Raw genomic sequence first — 19,862 nt, forward strand, 5'->3', positions numbered from 1 at the left:
GATAACTTTACTTCATATATTATACATCTCATCTATAATTTACCATAAAGAGGGACCTTCTATTATTTATCACCTGCATGAGGACATGAATGTGCACACATGCATATATGGGATACTTTCTTGCATAAAACTGAAGATTAATATATAAATATTTAACTGAGGTTATACTCTAAGCAAATATTGCTCCTAAAAGTTTTGGAAAATACTTTTTTCAGCAACTCCAATAGGTACCACAGGGTATAGTCTGGTAAGAAATGGGTGATGTCTTTCCACAGAACATTATTTTAAATGTAAGAATTAAGGTAATTTAAAATTTCATCATCTTATTAAAGGTATGTTCTACTTCTGTATATTACAATTTATTTTTCACAACTTATTGTCTTTTAAGAGCTAGTATTGACCTTATGTTTATAAGTCATATTTTTAAAAGAGACAGGACTTTTTAATAATTAAGCACTGGAGACTCAGTTCTATACACTATACACTACGGTGCAGCATTAAGCTAGGACTAGAATACAGTGAGATGAGCAGGACTGTCCTGAACAATCATACTGTCTTTCATTTAAGCAGTGTTTGTTTTTCAGAAGACAAGCTGTCAAACAAGCTTTAAAATATGGACTCCTCAGTCAGTTAGCCTTCCCACACACAGTAAAATTCAGTGAGAATTTTGCCTGAATAAGGGGAGAGAGAAACCTGGGTCTTACAGAAAATGTTTGTTCAGCACCAAAAAAAGCCTCAGTTTCCCAAGATATAGTGTAACAAGTGTTTACCAATTAACTATAGCAAATACTCCATCAAAATATTTAATTGACATTTAACTGTACATTCTTACACCTCAGCCAGCCTAAAAGAGCAATCTTTCCTTCTCATATTAAAAGAAGTATACGAACTTTAGCAATCAGAAATTATTTGCTACTGCCTGTTTCTGTCATTCAAGTAGGGTGAATGGTGGTTAAACAAAAGTTTGTTGTGCCACTGATACCTGATGGCTGATGATGCGTAAAAAGCAACATCTGAGCTGAAAGATGAAATTACGTTGAAGTCATCAATTTTAACATATTGTGTCCCTAGAAAAAATAAGTGCAGATGATGCTTGAAATACAGCTTGCCTCTGAATGTTCAAATATTTGCAGCTTCTATTTAAAATGGAAATTATTCTAGGAAATGCTAGCTAAAAAGTATCTCAGAAATTGAGGAAAGATAAGTTCTGGATAGCTTCTTATTTAGCTTTTTTTTTTTTTAAGGTAAGAAGAAATTCATTAGTGAACCACTGTTACCTTTGGTAATGTCACTTTCTTTCAATATCTGTTTTTTTCCTATGGCTGCAACGGTATAGTAGAATTTAAAAGTACTTTTTTATGGAGATCAGGCAAGCCTACAGTACAGAGTCCTAGTCACCCAAGTCTCTCCTTTGGCATCAATGATCTCATGGGTATACTCTGTAGACTATGCCACAGAAGAAGAGCTAGCCAAGTAATAGGAAAAAAGTGTAGAAGAGTTTCAGCTTTAACATCTCATTTTGAAAGATTAGGTCAAAGCAAGTCAATGTAACAGGTTGGTCACACAATCAGATCACATACAACCATTTACAATTAATTATTCAAGCCTCTCTTTGTGCTCTTGTCAATTTGAACAGAAGAGCTGCCAGCTGTTGAGTCTCTATTGAAGACCAGCCTTAGATCGTTATTATTGAACTGCTCCTTACTAGACTCTGGGGCCAATGCTACTGTCAGAAAGAAAAAGAAATGAAACACAGTATATTGACTTTTGAATCTTTTGGATATTATTTATTTTTTCCTCTTATTTTCTTTGTTCTTTGCTCTGCAATGTGCTGTGTTTTATACAGTACTCCTTTCGCTCCAGAAATAATGTAAAGTCAACAAGGCTCAATTTGCAGGGTTTGCATATATGTTCCACCTTTTTAATGAAAATGAAAATGCTCTAGGGAGGGAGATACTGTGTCTTGACTGTGGACATGGTGTAGAATGCAAATCCCAGGGTCAGTGATATACAAACTCTTGAGACTCTGCCTAAGAGAACTGGGATGAAGAAAAATCAGCTTTCTTCTGGTAGATAAAGACTGTGAACTAGGAAAACAATAATGTTGACCCAAATAGCAGTTGCTCAAGAGATTGAACCAAAACAGAATTTGCTTAAAAAAATGCCATACAGCTGTCAGATTTTGCTACATTAATTTTATTTTTATAAGATTCATTTATGGCTGTTCACATCCCTAAGCCATTGGCTGCATAAAAGAGTATAGCCAGATTAAAGCTGAATATCAAGAAAAGAGAGAAAAATAGTTTTAGTTCAGAGCTTTTTCTTCATTACTTTTTGCTGCCTGGTCTTGAAAAATAGGGATAATTATTTTTAAATGTTCTTATCTAAGTGACACTAGCATTTTTATGAATGCTCACGTAAAATGTCAAGTCTCCAAAACTGCACTGTGTTTTCTCAGAAAAAAAGAAGTACATTGAGGCAAATTGGGTGAATATCTGGACCACTGGACCACTCTCCATCATCTTTGCCAAGTCTTGGGAAATGGGAGAGGTGCCTGAGGACTGGAGGAAAGCAAATGTCACTCCAGTCTTCAAAAGGGGCAAAAAGGAGGACCCGGGCAACTATAGATGGGTCAGCCTCACCTCCATCCCTGGGAAGGTGATCCTTGGTGCCATCTCAAGGCATATCAAGGGTAAGAGGGTCATTAGGGGCAGTCAACATGGCTTCACCAAGGGGAAGGCGTGCTTGACCAACCTCATAGCCTTTTATGAAGACATAACAAGGTGGATTGATGATGGCAGAGCGGTGGATGTGGTCTACCTTGACTTCAGAAAAGCATTTGGCACAGTCTCCCACAGCATCCTCACAGCTAAACTGAGGAAGTGTGGACTGGACGATCGGGTAGTGAGGTGGACTGCAAACTGGCTGAAGGAAAGAAGCCAGAGAGTCATGGTCAATGGGGCAGAGTCTAGTTGCAGACCTGTATCTAGTGGAGTCCCTCAAGGGTCAGTACTGGGACCAGTATTATTCAATATATTCATCAACCACTTGGATGAGGGAATTGAGTGTACTATCAGCAGGTTTGCTGATGACACCAAGCTGGGAGGAGTGGCTGACACGCCAGAAGGCTGTGCTGCCATCCAGCAAGATCTGGACAGGCTAGAGAGTTGGGCGGAGAAACATTTAATGAAATATAATAAGGGCAAGTGTAGAGTCTTGCATCTGGGCAGGAACAACCCCAGGTTCCAGTAGAGGTTGGGGAATGACCTATTAGAGAGCAGTGTAGGGGAAAGGGACCTGGGGGTCCTGGTGGACAGCAGGATGACCATGAGCCAGCACTGTGTCCTTGTGGCCAGGAAGGCCAATGGCATCCTGGGATGTATTAGAAGGGGGGTGTTTAGTAGGTCAAGAGAGGTTCTCCTTCCCCTCTACTCTGCCCTGGTGAGACCTCATCTGGAATATTGTGTCCAGTTCTGGGCCCCTCAGTTCAAGAAGGACAGGGAACTGCTGGAGAGAGTCCAGCACAGGGCCACAAAGATGATTAAGGGAGTGGAGCATCTCCCTTATGAGGAAAGGCTGAGGGAGCTGGGTCTCTTTAGCCTGGAGAAGAGGAGACTGAGGGGTGACCTCATTAATGTTTATAAATATGTAAAGGGTGAGTGTCACGAGGATGGAGCCAGGCTCTTCTCGGTGACAACCAACAGTAAGACAAGGGGTAATGGGTTCAAGCTGGAACACAAGAGGTTCCGCTTAAATTTGAGAGGAAACTTCTTCTTAGCGAGGGTGACAGAGCACTGGAACAGGCTGCCCAGGGAGGTTGTGGATTCTCCTTCTCTGGAGACATTCAAAACCCGCCTGGACGCCTTCCTGTGTAACCTCATCTGGGTGTTCCTGCTCCGACAGGGGGATTGGACTAGATGATCTTTCGAGGTCCCTTCCAATCCCTAACATTCTGTGATTCTGTGATTCTGTGATCTTTACGTTAGAGGAATTTGTCCAAAAAAGAGTACTTTTATTCTTTATGCATTTAAAGCGCTGTGTACAGAGAGTCACATTTCTTTTCAGGCAACTGGCATGCACAAGTAGGAACGACAGGCCACTGGCTTTTAAGCCATGTTCTGATGGCTTAAATGAGACACATATACATGGTTCATAGGTTCCATAATGCTCCTCTACTTAAACGTGTATTTTATCTTTTTGTGTTAATCCTTCAAAGACAAATTCCATGCATGCAGTTGTTCTATATCTGGAGTTGTGCAAGGAGTCAGGGATGTGCCTGACTTATACTGTGTACACTACAACAGTTGGACTACTCCAATGATCAGTGCAAAGTGCACAGTTTAGCTTCTGCACATCTTGGATGGACTGAACGTGCTGTACATGTGTAGGCATTTCTGTCCAGTCAGTCCTGTTTAGGAAACTTTATGCTGCCTGCATTTTCTGGGAATGCAAGAAATGTCAATTATATAGATCTTCATGTATAAATGTTATTAGCATGGTCAAGGCCATCTGCGCTAACGTCATAGGATGCTGACAAGCAAGGTCACTCTGTGACTTACATTTTCTTTAATGGCCTATGGAGATAAAGAAAGAGAGAATGACTGCTCAGGAAGACTGCTCGTCATCCCAGACAATGCTGGTCTCTGTCTGCTTTGACATTTTTATTTCGTTAAGTTTTGTTTGTTTTTTGTTTTGTGTTTTGTTTTGTTTTTAATCTAAATCTGTCCTTCTACAAAAATAAGCTTTAGAAGTGGAAAAATTGCTTTATATGACTTTCAGGCCAGTGTAATATTTAGAATATGAGTTTCAGTCTAATATTTAGAATATGAGTTTGCAGTAGTTTTCCATTTTCTTAACATTCATCATTTCAAAGATACAAGAAAGCATATTATAGTGCCTCTCGTTGCTTAAAAATGGTGCCCTACAACCCTAAAATAGAGCCACAAGAATTAACAAAATAGATGCTTTTCATCATTGGTAGAACCAGTTGTATCTTTAAGTACAGGAAAAGCTCAAGAAAAGCAGAAGAATGTTTGACATAGGCTTACCTGAAACATTAGTCTAGCAAAAGGATATATATTTTCAAAATAATTTATTCTGAGGTCTTTGTACAGAACAAGCAACAATGCAAACACAAGAGGTACAGTATACTTGCGAACACTCCGACAACTGAAATAGTAGAATAGTGGTAACATTTAGCTCATACACACAGCTTTACATATTCATACTGTGTTCTTGTTGTGTATCTACACAAGGGGTTGAATAATGTCTGGCAGGTCTTCAGGCACAGCATGTGAAATGAGGAGTAAGAAAGGACGCTTTTTTATGCTCAAAGCCCAGGACAGTGATACAGGATTCCCAAATCTGCCACAAACATGCAAGATAAGTTTAGGCAAATCAATTAGCTTTACTCTGCCTCATTTCCCAATAAAATAAAAACAGGCAGATGATGAAAATTACCTGGGAAATGTATTTCTGCATATTTGCATAATGTTCCTGATATCTGGACAGGCTTTCAAGTCAGGATTCTCTGAGCAGTTCAAAGAAGGCAATAAAACACTTTCAAATACTTACATTTATTCTAAAGGAATGATGCTTGTTGTGCTTATAATGGTATTTTTCTTTGTGCTGCCAGTCTAAGACAAGTAATATTACATAATCTTTATAATAGTACAGTCATTATGAGGATGTCTGGAACTACACATCCTTGTAGTTTTATCTCACATGTATCTTTGAAATTAAGTTGGATTGAAACACCCCATAATCTTGAGCTGACATTCAGCATAAATCACACTGTGAATTTAATCCATGCTGAAAAGTTATATTTACTGAATCCTTTTTATTGTTAAAAAGTTAGACTGCCAAAGATGTCAGCAAAGGTCCTAACTTGGCAAAGAACAGAAAGTAAAGAGCACGATAACCGTATCTACCTACAGCATTATAATATAAATCACATTTGAAGTGTTTCTCATCATAGAAATGTAGTGAGAATTATAAAATTTTGTAACCCCAAAAATGTGAGGTCTGCATGCATGATATGCTAAATCCCTATATGATGATGTAATACAGTCTGCAATCAGATTCTCAGGAATTTCTTGCAGTTATTTCAATTTAAAATCAGTTCATGTGTTTGGATTTTTTTGTTTGTTTTGTTTTTGTTTGTTTGTTGTGGTTTTTTGTATGGTTTTTTGTTTGTTTGTGTTTGCGTGTTTGTTTTTCTTCCGGCAAAGTTGATTATACGTGAGACTTATCTTGTATATTCCTTAGTTGCTGTTTTTCTAGTATTCCTTTATGGGGTAATTGCATTGGATCAGGGTCTGTAGGAGTTCTTTTGTTTCATTATACAGTACAGAACAGTCTTTGCATACTTCTGCTCTTTCTACTGTCATCCCGATGCTGTCTCCTGTTTAAAATGCTGCTTCATCAATTGTTCTGATGTTACTCTGTATAGGAACCCAACGAAGGTTCCCTGTGTTGCTATACTGAAGAAAATGTGTATTGAGTTCTGAAAGGTGAGAATAGCTTCTCAGGAGACAATTTTTTAAAAAATGGTAAGTGTATTAGTGTTAATCAGAGCTGAAAGAAGTTAAAACAACAAAATGTATGAAATGGAGCTCTGTCCCTCACCTGTGTTGTGTGGAAGGGTAAACCAGTGACAGAAGCAGATTTCCATCATATTCCATATCTGGGCATGTTCCGAATGGAAATTAGTGTGTATGAGGGAGGACGAGCTTCTAGAGGAAAAGTAGTATGCAGCTAATGATAGGGGAAACTTTAAAAAAAAAATATTTTTAAAGAGCTGTTTAAAAATGATTCTGTAGACTTAACACTATTGTCTTGTAGAAATGTATATCATTAATTGCTTTCTTCTTCCTTTCAAAAATTATTCACTGAACACTGGACTCTGTGCCCAGGGGACTGGCCAAGAGTGTCCAGGGGAAATTATTAAATTTCGCTTAAATTCCTAGTGGAGATATTTCCTCCCACAGTTAATGTTTTCAATACTTTTAATCCCCCCAAAATAGGTTTACTTCTTCAAACTGAGTGGGGAACGTAATAACTCCCTCCCAAGTCATTACCCTGAAACCAAATGAACCTGTTTAGATTTCCCTAATTTTACATTCTCAAAGTAAGTCATTAGGTGAAAATACTACACTAGAATGTACCGTATAAGGCTTTGTCTGTTAGTTACTGCATATACCTTAAATAAAATTTCTGAATACTCTGATGTCTTGTGAATCTTTGAATAGATTTTTTTCATGAAGTGAAGTGTGTACTGCTCTAAATGTCTTATAAAGCTCTTCCTTCTGGTTGAGATGATTCACTACCTTTGCAGCTACCTGCAGAATACAGGTAGCTTAAACATGTGGGGCCACAGAGCTGCAGCTGCTCTAATTAACGTAGCATAATATTGATTATTTGCAGTTAGTCAAAATAATTTTGCTGCTGGTGGCACTTGTAATTCTGTGTATGCGAGGCTGTGATTTATTCTGATCATATTGTCTATAACGATACGTATTCTTCATATACAATGACTTCCAAGCTATAAACTATTAAGGCGCACATTTGATGACGGTGACATAAACCAACTGCTGTTCAGGCCAGAGGAGATGAAGGTTCTCCCTTTACTTAACAAGCTTGTGTTTAAATTTACATGCAGATAGAAGGAGAAATGGGTTGTGTTCCTTGATGTCATAAAGAGTAAAGCGTAAGTTTATCTGTGCTAAGCCACTGGTCAGCTGCAGGCTATTTATTTACTTTGTATGCACCAGCAAAAGCCTGAGAGAAGAAATTTTAATCCTCTCGACAGCTCCATATATCATGGGCAAAGCAGAATCCTCTTTAATCAGAGCCCCTAAAACTAGCTAGTGATTTAAAATTATCTGCTTTCTTTCCAGCTGAAATAAGGAAAGCAGCTTCTACAGCGAAGTGTGCAAGAGCCCAAATCATCTAAACCTGTGGTATTAAAGATTATAGCAGTTTTATTTAATATCCTGGAGGACTGACAGTTAAGAGCAGGTAGAGAACCGTATCTGTTCATGCCTAATACATTCATAAAACATTAAGAGGGTGAACAATTAAATATAAACCTTATGTGATCAGTCACGTTTATACTGTCCAATCGCAAAATAGTAACAAATAACCTAGTCTGTGTACATAAAAATACAGCTCCTGCATCTATTTATGCTTATAAAAAAAAAAAAAAAAAAACAAACATATTTATTCCTCCTTTATACAACCTGAATACTACATACATAATATAAGTGGAATTGGTAGGGACAATTGGCATGAAATACATTTTTGTAATCTCAGAAACATGGAGGGGGCAATAAAATGTGTTCTGATTTGTGTAATTTGTCTAACAGTCTGGTTTTCAGAATGGCCATTATCCTGGTATCCAAACTTATTTAGAAAATGATAGCACTGCACATATAATAGCACTGATACTCATATGTCTTTCCCTTTCTGTGATTACAGAAACATAAATGAACTCGTGTTTCAACTGAATTTAAAGCAACTAAAACCATGAATAAAGATATCATCAGATTTCAGGACTTGTTTGATTTTTGAGCATTGTGTTCAGGCCTCATCCTGTCTGAATGTGAACCAAACACAGTACCACAGCTCTTGTTCCTCTGGTAATACTGTCATTGACTCAGCAGATAAACTATCTCAGTTCGATTTATAAAGCCAAAACTGGAGCTTTATTTCTCTCCCTCCCCATGCCCTACTCCCCCTGCCCAACCCCTTCTGTCCTTTTCTTTTTTGCTTTCTATTTTCTCTTTTTTCCTTTTCCCCTTTTTATTTCTCTTTGCTTCTTTCTCTTTGTTTCTCTCTTTTTCTTTCATTTTAATTTTATTCTATACACAAGAAATAGACAGGTTTGTTGTCATAGCCTAGTAATGCTGCATGCAAAACTTTAAGGGAAATCTGGAACCTGTACCTAGGGCAAAATCTCAAATTATAAGAGACAGTAAACCATTCCAGAATGGAGAAGTAAACACCACAGTATCTAAATTTAACTAAATCCATTTTCTTTGAAGAGATTCAGAAAGACATAGTTGATCCCTAATATTCCTTAGAGATACAGGTGCCAAAACAATAGTAAATTTCTGTTAACTGTTTTCCTCTTTAAGCTTTTCTCCTTTCAAGGAACAAGTGGAAAATATTTCATGACCTTGCTCCTTTCGTTGCCTGGCATTTTAGAGAGATGATGATGATGGTTGAACTGGACCTCTAACACTTGAGCAGTTCTGACCTCCACTGTCTGAGGGGCAGGGTGACTAATCAATAAGACTAACTTGCATTCCCTAATTCAGACTGAGCTGCCACCTAAATAGATGTTTCCTGTGAAGGAACCTGACTAAGGTAGAGGAGGTGAGGGGTTAAAGAGTGGCTGTAAGAAACAAATCTGTTTTAGATTTGAGCTATCAGTTCTACATAAATTTTGCAAAGTTAAGAGTCCATCAATGTTACAACTGGAACCATGTCTGGTCACAGGACTGAAAATGTTTCTAAAAGTCCTTAACTCTTTGTAGAGAGATTACATTAGTTTTTTTTTATCGAACTCAAAACAGATTATCTGCATACAAAAAAACCAAACCAAACCAAACAGAAAAAAACCCCCTCATGTTAGGCTGCTGGCTTGTTTTATAAATTCTGAGACTTAATTCTGGGAAAATAAACAAACAAGAAGGAAAAGGGAAAACTGGATGCTTTAGAACTGAAGAAAACTCCACAGCTGAAAGCTCAGTCTTACAATAGACATACACCTATATGACCTCTGAGGAGCCTAGAAGAATAGCTTAAAACCGGCAGCAGCCTCCTTTGCCTCATACAACTTCCTACAGCTTTTATATTTATTGTTTTCATTGTGTCAGGAAAAAATGGGAGGATCAAAGACTCTAATTCCTCTTGAGTAGCATCATACTACAGTGATGCTTGAGAAGCTTTGCCACCAAATTTTTCTCCCAGAAATTGAGTCATGCTCAAGGTGGCCTCTCCAGTTATCAAAACAAAGACCAGACCATGTAGTGCAAATATGTATTTGTTTCTTCAACAGGTGTGCATGAAGGGTGGAGGTGGTAACACAGGGGAGGACTAATTTCATTATAATTGATCAAGAAAAGAATTGCCCTTGGCCTGTAGGGCGGCGCTGTGGCACCTTTCCTGATCCTCTTCTCCTGGAAGTCAGTTGCAAGTCGTGTCCCAGACAGGGAAAGAAGCAGTGGGCAACACTGTCCAAAGGTGCAATTTATAGACCCCAGAGCTGAGGGGATATGAATAGCTAAAAAAAATCAGTTTTACCCTCCATAGGATCTGCTAGTAGGGGCTGTGAGCTTGGCTACATCTCCAGGGAGGGCAGCTGTGCCGCTCAGAGGAGCGTAATCATGTTTTGACCATCTGCACCACCTACCATGAGCAACACCCCAGGTATCTCATGTAGGTTGAGTACGTTATGTGAGTGGTGCTTGGAAAACTGAAAACCTTACCTCCCTCTTTCCTTACATGCCTCTCTTTCCTCATCTAATCTTTTGTTTCTGTATCAAAAGCATTCACAGGACTGTGACTGCAGGGCACAGGTTAAGCATGGCTGCTTCTAGCACATTTTCTATGCCCAGAGCAGCAGATTGTTTTGCTTTGAGAACGATGCTGTAGCAGCACTATAAAACTGAGTTATAGGTTACTCTCTACTTTGGCTCTGTGGGGAGGTTTCTCCCCTTGCACGCACAGGTCATGCTAGAAACTTGCTTAGCAGAAGCAGTTCTATCCAGCGAAGGTGACAAATACAGCGGATAAAAGTTTATTTGTTCTGTATTATCATTTGGCACACAATTAGAACAGCCATCTGTTCTCTTAATTTCTATCAACCCAATTTAGATTGCAATAACGAAATGCCATTAGATGTGTTTCCAACAAAGTGAAACTCAAATATGATTTTTTTAAGCCACCGTGAGGAAAACATTACCCCTATTTATTTAAAGACTAACAGCATGCTGGGGGAAAAGGCATGATAAAAGAATAATTAATGTTACACTTTTAAAATATTCTCATTTTCATACAAGAATATTATGCACTAATTCTACAGGAAAGTGTTCACGTTTTCTTATGAATTATACATGAGAACAATTTCACATAGGAAACCTAAACAGAATTATTTTAACTTATTACTCAGACCTGTAAAATTTTATTTTAATCTCTGGTATTATATAGTCTAACGGAAAGCATTAAAAACCTTATGTAAGAGCAATTTCATAATTGTTAATGTGACCTCTTCTCACTTAGAGAAATGAATACACGATTTGTTAATGCAGCTCAACTTTAATGAAGTCACTAGGTTATTTAGGGCACTAGTCAGAACATAGTAAAATGGTGGGTATGCTTCTAAAATGTCATGGGATTTGGAGCCCTTAATTCAGGCTGGTCAAGCCAAGGTACAACCCAGTTTTTTCCCCTCTTGCCTGTTTGTTTTTTTCAGGGTCTTACTACTTTGAAATAAATACCTTCAAAATAAGTGGTTTGGTAGTATCTCAGATGAAAGCATAAATTTAAAGTTTCAATTAATGAATGAAAATGAATTAAGGAAACAGGTGTTAATAAAGTATACAAACTATTCAAATGTCAAGGCAAATGATGATATGCCTAGATGAGTTGCATAGGGAGATCAAATTGTGTGCTAAAGAGATCCAATTCGAACATACAGTTTTTCGTACAGCCAGCTCTGGTGTCAAGGCAAACAGAAAATAGGTTGTATCTACAGAATGCGGGAAATCTACTCTCTAAGTCCATGACTTTGAAAAGGAGATCACAATTTTCAATAAATAACTAAAGCAAGTTAGCATTCGTAAGAGGACTACTGTAATTCCTGGATGCATAGGTGGAAGGAAAATTTGTATGGAAAAGAGTGGTGGCATTTTGCACTCATTATTACTAGAAGCACTACTGAACTCATGTGCATGAACCAAACTTGAAAAAGAACTTCAAAAAGTTGTTAAGGTGTTGAGTAAAACCTACAGGCATATCTCAAGATATGAATAATTCACAGTAAATGATTTAGGAAATTCAGTCTGTATAACTAATTAAGGAGAAAGATGGTTTAAGAGGTAATTTCCTCTTGTTCTGTAAGTACTTAAATGGGCAGAAGATTTTTGACTGCAGAGGAAATCTTTAATGAAGGCACAGTAAGATTCAACAGCTGGGATCAAAGCCAGATAGATCACAAACAATACACTAACTTTTAAAAGTGAGAATAATTAACAATTGGAATAATTTACCCAGAAGTATTGCATGCACTTTGCTTACAAGAAATCTTTAATCATGACTAATGTATTTTTAAAAAAGTCATAGCTTAACATCCAGATATGGACTTGGTGGAGTTAATGGGTGAAGCATGAAAGGTGAGAGTAAATTACTCTAATGGTCTTTCTAGTCCTTGGATCTATTTTTTTTTCTTGAGTCTTGCGATGAGGCAAATTATGTTTTAATGACAAATGGAATGTTGGAGAAAGAACTATGGGTTCCATTCCTTGTTTTCTGTCTGACTTGTGTACATTGATCCACATACCTCAGTAAGATTATCTGTAAAACATTTAAATTGTAGATAGCAGTATGTTACTATGCTTTCTCACCTCACTCAGGCAAAAGGTAGTAAGGGTTCCTAACATCTTTGAACTCTTTGAATGAAATACATGCTACACATATTGGGCCAGGTTTTCAAATGCACCACACATTGAAAGCCAAAAAAAAAGATATAAGCTTTCAACATCTCTGAAAATCAGATGTTGAAATTATTATAATCAAGTTTTCAAGGCATTACTGCAAACACTACTGAGGAGGAATAATAAATGGGAATTATAAGCTATATTTTGACAGTGTTCTTTATAATTGTTGTGAAGGAGGCTTATCTGCCTACCTCCCTTAATGCCTGATAACAGCCAAACAAACAAAAAGTTTCAGATTATCTGGAAGGATGTTCCATAAAAAATATTCAGCATATTAAGTAGATGAGTCAAAAACCCCAGACTCTTATGGGAAAGCAAGTGCGATTAAATTAAATGTGCCTCAAGAAGAGAGCACTCCCCTAGATCAACAGGGTAATGAGAGCTTGTCAATCCTCATCCTGGTGCATTTCTAAACACTTTTTGAAGTACAGAAGGCAGAACACTCAACATTTTGGCTTTGTCACAGCTGACAGCCTGTCAGTTTTAATGAAAATGCTCTCCGTTTAGAAGATGACAGAAATTACATGCATTTCCCCTTTTATTTCTCTGTCATCTTTTCTGTCTCGTGTTTTTACAGTAGAAGGAGGGGCTGGTTATTAAAGCATTACATAAGTATGCAAAATATATTAAGAAGAAGAGAGGAAAAGGAAAAGCTTTAGCCCTGCAATTATACACAATGTGTGTTGGTGAGAAGTGTATACTGTGGGATAACATCTGATTTGTGGCAATAACTATTTATTTTTGGTTATTTAAAGAGAGTTAGGCAAAAAAATTCTAGATAATGCTTTAAGTGAAGGTTTATTCTATGATTGCCTGAGTAATTTCCAACAGGAAGATGATCTACGCAGTGTTAGATAGCTCAAGTATGTTCATAACTTCTCTGGAGAATATAGCAAGATAACACTGAACAATTTCTTGGCTCTGCACAGTTTTCACAAGCCTCTTTTATTAAGTGCCAGGCTTTTAATAAGTCTATCCACTCTCATTGACCCAGATGTATAACTGCATCTGAGGAAACTTGCTGTCAGGGCTGAGGAGGGAAGCCTGCACCTGCAAATGCAAGTCAATACTATGGGATCTGGAAGTAGCCCACAAATCTCCAACCTATTGGTAGCTGCTCCACGTGTTTCCCCACTTTTGATTCCAGCACAAGTATTAGCAGTAATGAAGTGTACAAGGTAGAAATGCTGAGGAAATGAGCTTTGGGCAATCTTAAGAGAAGCTCTGAATTTCATCTTCTAACTTAATTTCTGTGACAGTTGCTTCATGCTTATCATAAGATGAGAGACAATTTTAATTATTAATGATGGCATGTATAGGCCATATGACAAAATTGTGCAGATCTGAAAATAGTGAGAGATTTAGAAAAGCATAGAGAAAGGAATGAATCTCTAAACTTGGGACACATTTGATGATCTTAAACTTCTGTATACTAGTAGTCTTCAACAGTGTGACTTTTTGTAGAAATTGAATTGTGTATATTTAGGAAAGGTGAAACTGGATCCCAGAAAATGAAAGCTATATGAAGCCATTGCACAAGGAGCGCATTTCTGCCTCTCAGCTGTTTAGGTTTCACTTGCTTAACACAAATGCAGGGCATGTACAGATCTACTGGATGGACCATAATGGTCACAACAATCCCATTAGCACCTTTTTATGTGTTCCTTGTCCCATGATGTGATATGATAGCAGCTGAGCAGCCTCTCCACCAACATGTAGCCCTATACGGCTTAGTAATCTGTCATGGTTTAGCCCGAGCTAGCAATACAACCACAATAGCCACTTGCTCACTCCTCCCCTCAACCCCCAAATAGGGGAGAGAATCAAAAGGGAAGGGAGAAACTTGAATTGAGATAAGCACAGTTTAATAAAATAAGAAAATACTAATCCACTACTAGTAAATATATATATAGAATAGAAGTAGAATATAAAAGGTACTCAATGCAATTCCTCACAAACTCCGTTCACACCAAGCAGCCGGTCCCAGGCAGCAGCACCTGGTCCCAAAGCCAAGCCCAGAGAGAGAAAAGAGGAAAATGGCAGAAAGGCCCAGAGGCCTCTGCAAAACGGCAGGATGGCAAAAGAAAGTCCCAAACAAAACTCCCCTGGCTCCAACAAAAAAGAGGAAACAAGACGAAGAAGCAAGAGAGAGCCAGCGACTGGAAGTCCTGATACTCCTTAAATATGAAGCATGACGCTAATGGGATGGAATACTCTCATTGATCAGTCTGGATGTCAGTCAAGCTCTACCCCATCTATGCCCCGCTTCCTCGCTGCCTCACACCTGTGGGCAGAGCTCAGAGTGTCCTTGGCTCTCAGACCAGAGCAATTAAAAAACACTAGCTCTGTCCCGGGGTGTTATCTTCTTGTTCTCAAACCAAGTCCAAATAATGACCGTGCTAGCTATGAAAAAGAAAGGTTTCTAACTGCATGAAGGAAAATTGACTCATTTTCAGTCAAACCAGCACAACATCCCAGCTTGAAAAGTCTGATCTAAGTCTCGATGAGGCTGCACTGTATGGTGTAGGCAGCCCCAGTTCAGCAGCCTGGCTGCGCTGCCACCTGAGTGGGATTGCTGTGGGCAAGCACACGTCTGAACTGGCTGTGCTGTCTGAAATACAGAGCTGTTTCATGCTCACGTGGCTGGAAAGAAGAGATTGCCTTTGCTGCATACACATCATTAACCCCAAGTAAAGTCCTTAAACATGATGCCCATCTCTTGAAGCTGTAATTTTATACTGCCTGCAGACTAAGGGAGACAACTGCACTTTACTTACCTGTAGTCCTTATAACATATTTCTTGGCAAAGGTAGATTTGCTTTATGCATATTTCAGTAGTGCAGAATCTGCATGTGACACAGGAGTCAAACCACTTGTAGTTTTCACAACAAAATTCTAAACATCCTTTTAACCTACAGTTAGGGTTAAGTGTAAATCTTGTTAAAGGGTACAGATGTTGAGAACTTATGTGATGAGGAGATGGGATGGAATGGGATGAGTGCTTATGTCTGAGTAATTGAGTACTGTGAAGAGAAAAAGATGAAAAAGCAGAGGACATGACACTACATCTGGGAGTTATTACATGAGAATCAACCAAAAAAAAAAAAAGTATTCTTTGACCAGCAGGAAGTACTTCTTTGTGAATCAATATGAACCTGCCTCCCCAAAAGGTGGTAGAATTCCCCTTACTGTGGCTTTGGAGCTGGGTTGTATGACTGACAGCATGATAAGAACAATCTTGTGATTGTTAATGGGGTTCACTGGATGACTGCCTGCACACTTGCAGACTATCTTTTTCTGGTTGCTAGTGAGTAGCTTTTAGCTGCTTAGCATTTGTGAAAAACTTCATTAACACTTTTGGTCAAGTAATTTTGTGACTAGCAAATAAATAACTTGTTAGTAATTGAGAAGCTAGGTAAAACACATTTTATTTGTTTAACCTATTCTTATTGACTGCCTATATCATTTTCTCCAAACACTACAACTAACAAAATATAAGATGCAAGATAGCGTTGCATTTTTCATGTAACCTTTTCAGTGACATATTTCAGACACCTGGCTATGAAACTGAAATATTACCTATTCAGGAACTTTTCCTACTACACTCAACAGTACATTTGTTTATAGGTAATCTGTGTTGAAATACAAGCCTTCTGTATGCAAGAAATTACATTTTCAGAGGAATATGAAGTTAGTATGGCCTCTGTATAAGAAGGAGCCTCCCTAGCCTGTAAACCCCCGTAGGCTGGAATATAATGTTGCTCACAGCTGAGGAGAGTCCTCTTGCCATCTAATCTTCTCTCCTCCTTCATACCTTCCCTTGGCCAGCTCTTCTCCTTCAGTAGCAGGCAGGTAGCTCAACATCTTCTGTGCTTCTATTCTGGGGATTTATTTTATTAATACACTTCTTAGTAATGGCATGTGTTATTCGAGCAAACAAGTTACTTCAGAAGATAAGTGTAATGTGTTTATGTTTTTCCAAAGTTGTGACCTAACTGCTTCCATGCTTGTACCTTGACTTTCAGGAGAACAAGGTCAGTCGAGACAGTTCACTAGTGTGGTTATTTTATAATTCAGTATGTATACGAAGATGAGAAAGGTGGGCTGATGTTGCTTTATTTGATATTCTCTGCTTTAAGAGTCAGTTCTGTACTGTAACATTAAATGGTTGTTCATTTTTTTCCCTTTTCTTTTAGATTGTTGTTTAAAGGAGATTTTCCTCTGTAACAATTCCATTTCCTTTATGTCTTTTCTCTGCTGGATTGCTTTCCCACTGATGCATTTGTTAGCGAGCACTCTGACTACACTTAATTATTAAAAAGTCATTGCTCAGAGTTCTGAAGAAAAGGAAATATTTCTTACTGTATCTTACTGAATATTCACTCATAATGGGTTTCTTCTTTGTGTGTTCTCTCCCCTAATTTGGGAACCAGGTATATTTTATAATACACAGGTACAGGTGTGTATATAGTAAGAGCTACCAGCTACTAGAGAAAAAACAGTATACATAAAAAATATATTAACATTTTCTCCAGTGTAAAAGTTTTAAAAAAGCATACATAGCTTAGACTGCAGTATTTTTTAAATGGAAAGAGTGGCAAGATTCATTCTAAGCACATTATTTACATTTATTGTAATATGGGAAAAGTTTTAGAGTAAACATGTGCCATGTAGGTGTTAGCTTTTTTGCGCCTCTGCTTTTAGGACATTTATAACAAAACAGAGTCATCTGTGAAGGTGTCAAATGATCAAAACTGCACCTGTGTACATACGTATCAGGATGTTTTCCACCTATTTTAGAGTTAATAATAAAAAACCACGTGTTTAAGGAGAATTTCAATGATATTATTTCAAGTTGAATGAAATGCTGTCCATGAACGTGTTCAATGATATTATTTCAAGTTGAATGAAATGCTGTCCATGAACGTGTCAGTCTTATTCAGTTTTGGGGGATGGTCACTTTGCTAGACTTCATTTCTTTCCTGAAACAAAGTTTTCTGTGCAGATCGTTTTTTTAATATATCTTTCAATAGTAAATAACGGATCCTGTGCTGTTTATTTCAGCCCTTCTTTTAGACAAGGAGTCTGTCTACCCGCTTACATTGTGCTTCTCTAGTCACAGGCTGCAATATTATTTAAAAAAAAAAAAAAAAAAAAGTCCCCAGCAGATCTGATACTGTATTAACTTATCTTCTGCCAGTATCTTGGCTATGGAAGTGATGAGCTGCAGAGAGCTCAGCCCATCCTGCTGAGGCCTGGAGTGCCTTAACCCACAGGAAACATGGACAGGATGGGTGGGACTGGTCCTGGCGCTCGTGCTGTCCAGCCTGCAGCGAGCACAGGTGTGCGCAACTTCGCTGGGCTCAGCAGTGCAGGCAACATCAGCACGGCTGGTTTTGCTGTCTTTGTTTTCCCGTCACATCTGAAGAAGCCTGTGGAGCAGGGCTCTGCAGTGTGTGAGTCTCGTGGCCGGAATCCTTTAGCAAATACATCTCATATTCTTAGGGTAAAAACTTCCTCCTTTTTGTGAGTTTCTCTTGCTTTCACTGATCCCTTTAGTTGTACTGGACAAGAAATGCCATTTTTGCTAATATTGTTTAATTATGCGTGCTATCCCAGAGCATCTTTCTAACACATACAGCTCTGCTGTTGAATTGCCATCGTTATCACTCTACAATATTGAATTAAGCTGGATTAAATTCTGCATTGGTTCTTTACCCTGTATTTTATTTCAGATGCCTCTTGAATCTTTTCTTTCCTTCATTCCTCACATTTTCCTTACAGATCCCTACCTTTTTAATAAGAAGAGCACATGAATTAATATCTTTATATGCACTTGCAGTGGGTACTTAGTAAACTTGCAATTAGCAACTTCTAGACTCTGGCAAAAAGACCTTCAGGACCCTCCAGCATAGTTCATCCATCCCCCAGTGTAAGCACGCAGAACAGAGTAACAACCTGCAGATGCTTTAAACACTTAAAATTCTTGTGTCTTTCAGGACCTAGATTTCTCATCACATCCACGGGAGCCTTGTATATTTTAGACGTACAGAATGAAGATGGACTGTACAACTACCGATGCATCACAAGGCACAGATACACTGGAGAAACACGACAAAGCAACAGTGCAAGACTTTTTGTATCAGGTGCTCCAATATATATCATGTTAAATAAAGTATTGTATGTACCTCTCTCTAGTGTGTTAAACTAGCAAGGCAGGTTCTTGTGCCCATATGCACTAACAGCCAAGTCCCCTACCAAATGGCAGGTAGATGTGGTCAGCTGTGAGCTGCTACTGCAAAATAAAATGTCACATTTAAAAATATATTTTCTGTTTTTCACCTCCTATTAGATATTTCCAGGGAGCCTGTAGGGTGTACTGGTATTTAGTACAGTGATTTTTAGCACATTTAAAGTACTTTATAACAGGACTGTGGGTGGGATTCATCCAATTAAAAACAGATATGGGCAGTGAAAATGTCTAGTCACCGTAACTTCTTTTTGTAACCAAAGGAAAGGAACACTTTTACGGGTAGTGCATCTGACTTACTTCAGCTGCCCCCTTTAGGGTGAGATAAATTGCCCCATGGTGCCTATTTCTCCCTCTTAACCCTAGCAGGAGCTCAGGACATTTAGCTCAGCTGTAGGTATTTCCACTGCAGGAACCTCGTGTTAGCTGAGGTGCATTTCAGCCCTCCTTTTTCATTCATCACACGCCTTCCCTGGGGAAAACAGTGTGTTCCTCTGCTTCCAGAAGAGATCTCCAGCCAGAAGGGGTATGTGACCTGTCCCAGGCCACCCAGGGTGCTGCAGGTAGACCGGAAGGTTAGCTGGTGGCTGTCCATGGGCAGAGCCCATGGAGCCCCAGGGAAAATGGCCTTGTGCAGCAGGTAGGAAAATGAGAAGGTAGATAGGGTATTTCAACTTGTCCTTATAATTGTTAATTATCTCCTGATTGTTTTGTGTGATGGACTGTTGAGTTCCTGCAACACACACCCCAAACACTTAGGGCTGTCAGTACGGTGCTGCTCCAATCCCACCTTCTCCCATTTTCCTCTGAGTGAGGGGAGGTGCCAGTTGTGGGTGAGGTGAGAAGGAGGAGCAGTCCCCAGGCCTAGGTTTTCAGGTTCTTCTCAAATG

The 19,862-nt window shown here is 38.6% G+C and overlaps 1 protein-coding gene across 2 annotated transcripts in view; it reads left to right on the forward strand.

The window, feature by feature from the left end:
* The window catches only part of DSCAM (DS cell adhesion molecule), a 400,267-nt gene that overhangs the window by 195,227 nt on the left and 185,178 nt on the right, over positions 1-19,862 (forward strand). For both annotated transcript variants that reach the window (XM_065635636.1, XM_065635626.1), the window contains exon 3: positions 18,722-18,868. In XM_065635636.1, coding sequence (XP_065491708.1) covers positions 18,722-18,868 — 147 coding nt within the window. The remainder of the gene's footprint in view (positions 1-18,721; positions 18,869-19,862) is intronic.

This window comes from Caloenas nicobarica, chromosome 1 (genome assembly GCF_036013445.1).
Source record: "Caloenas nicobarica isolate bCalNic1 chromosome 1, bCalNic1.hap1, whole genome shotgun sequence".
Lineage (NCBI taxonomy): Eukaryota > Metazoa > Chordata > Aves > Columbiformes > Columbidae > Caloenas > Caloenas nicobarica.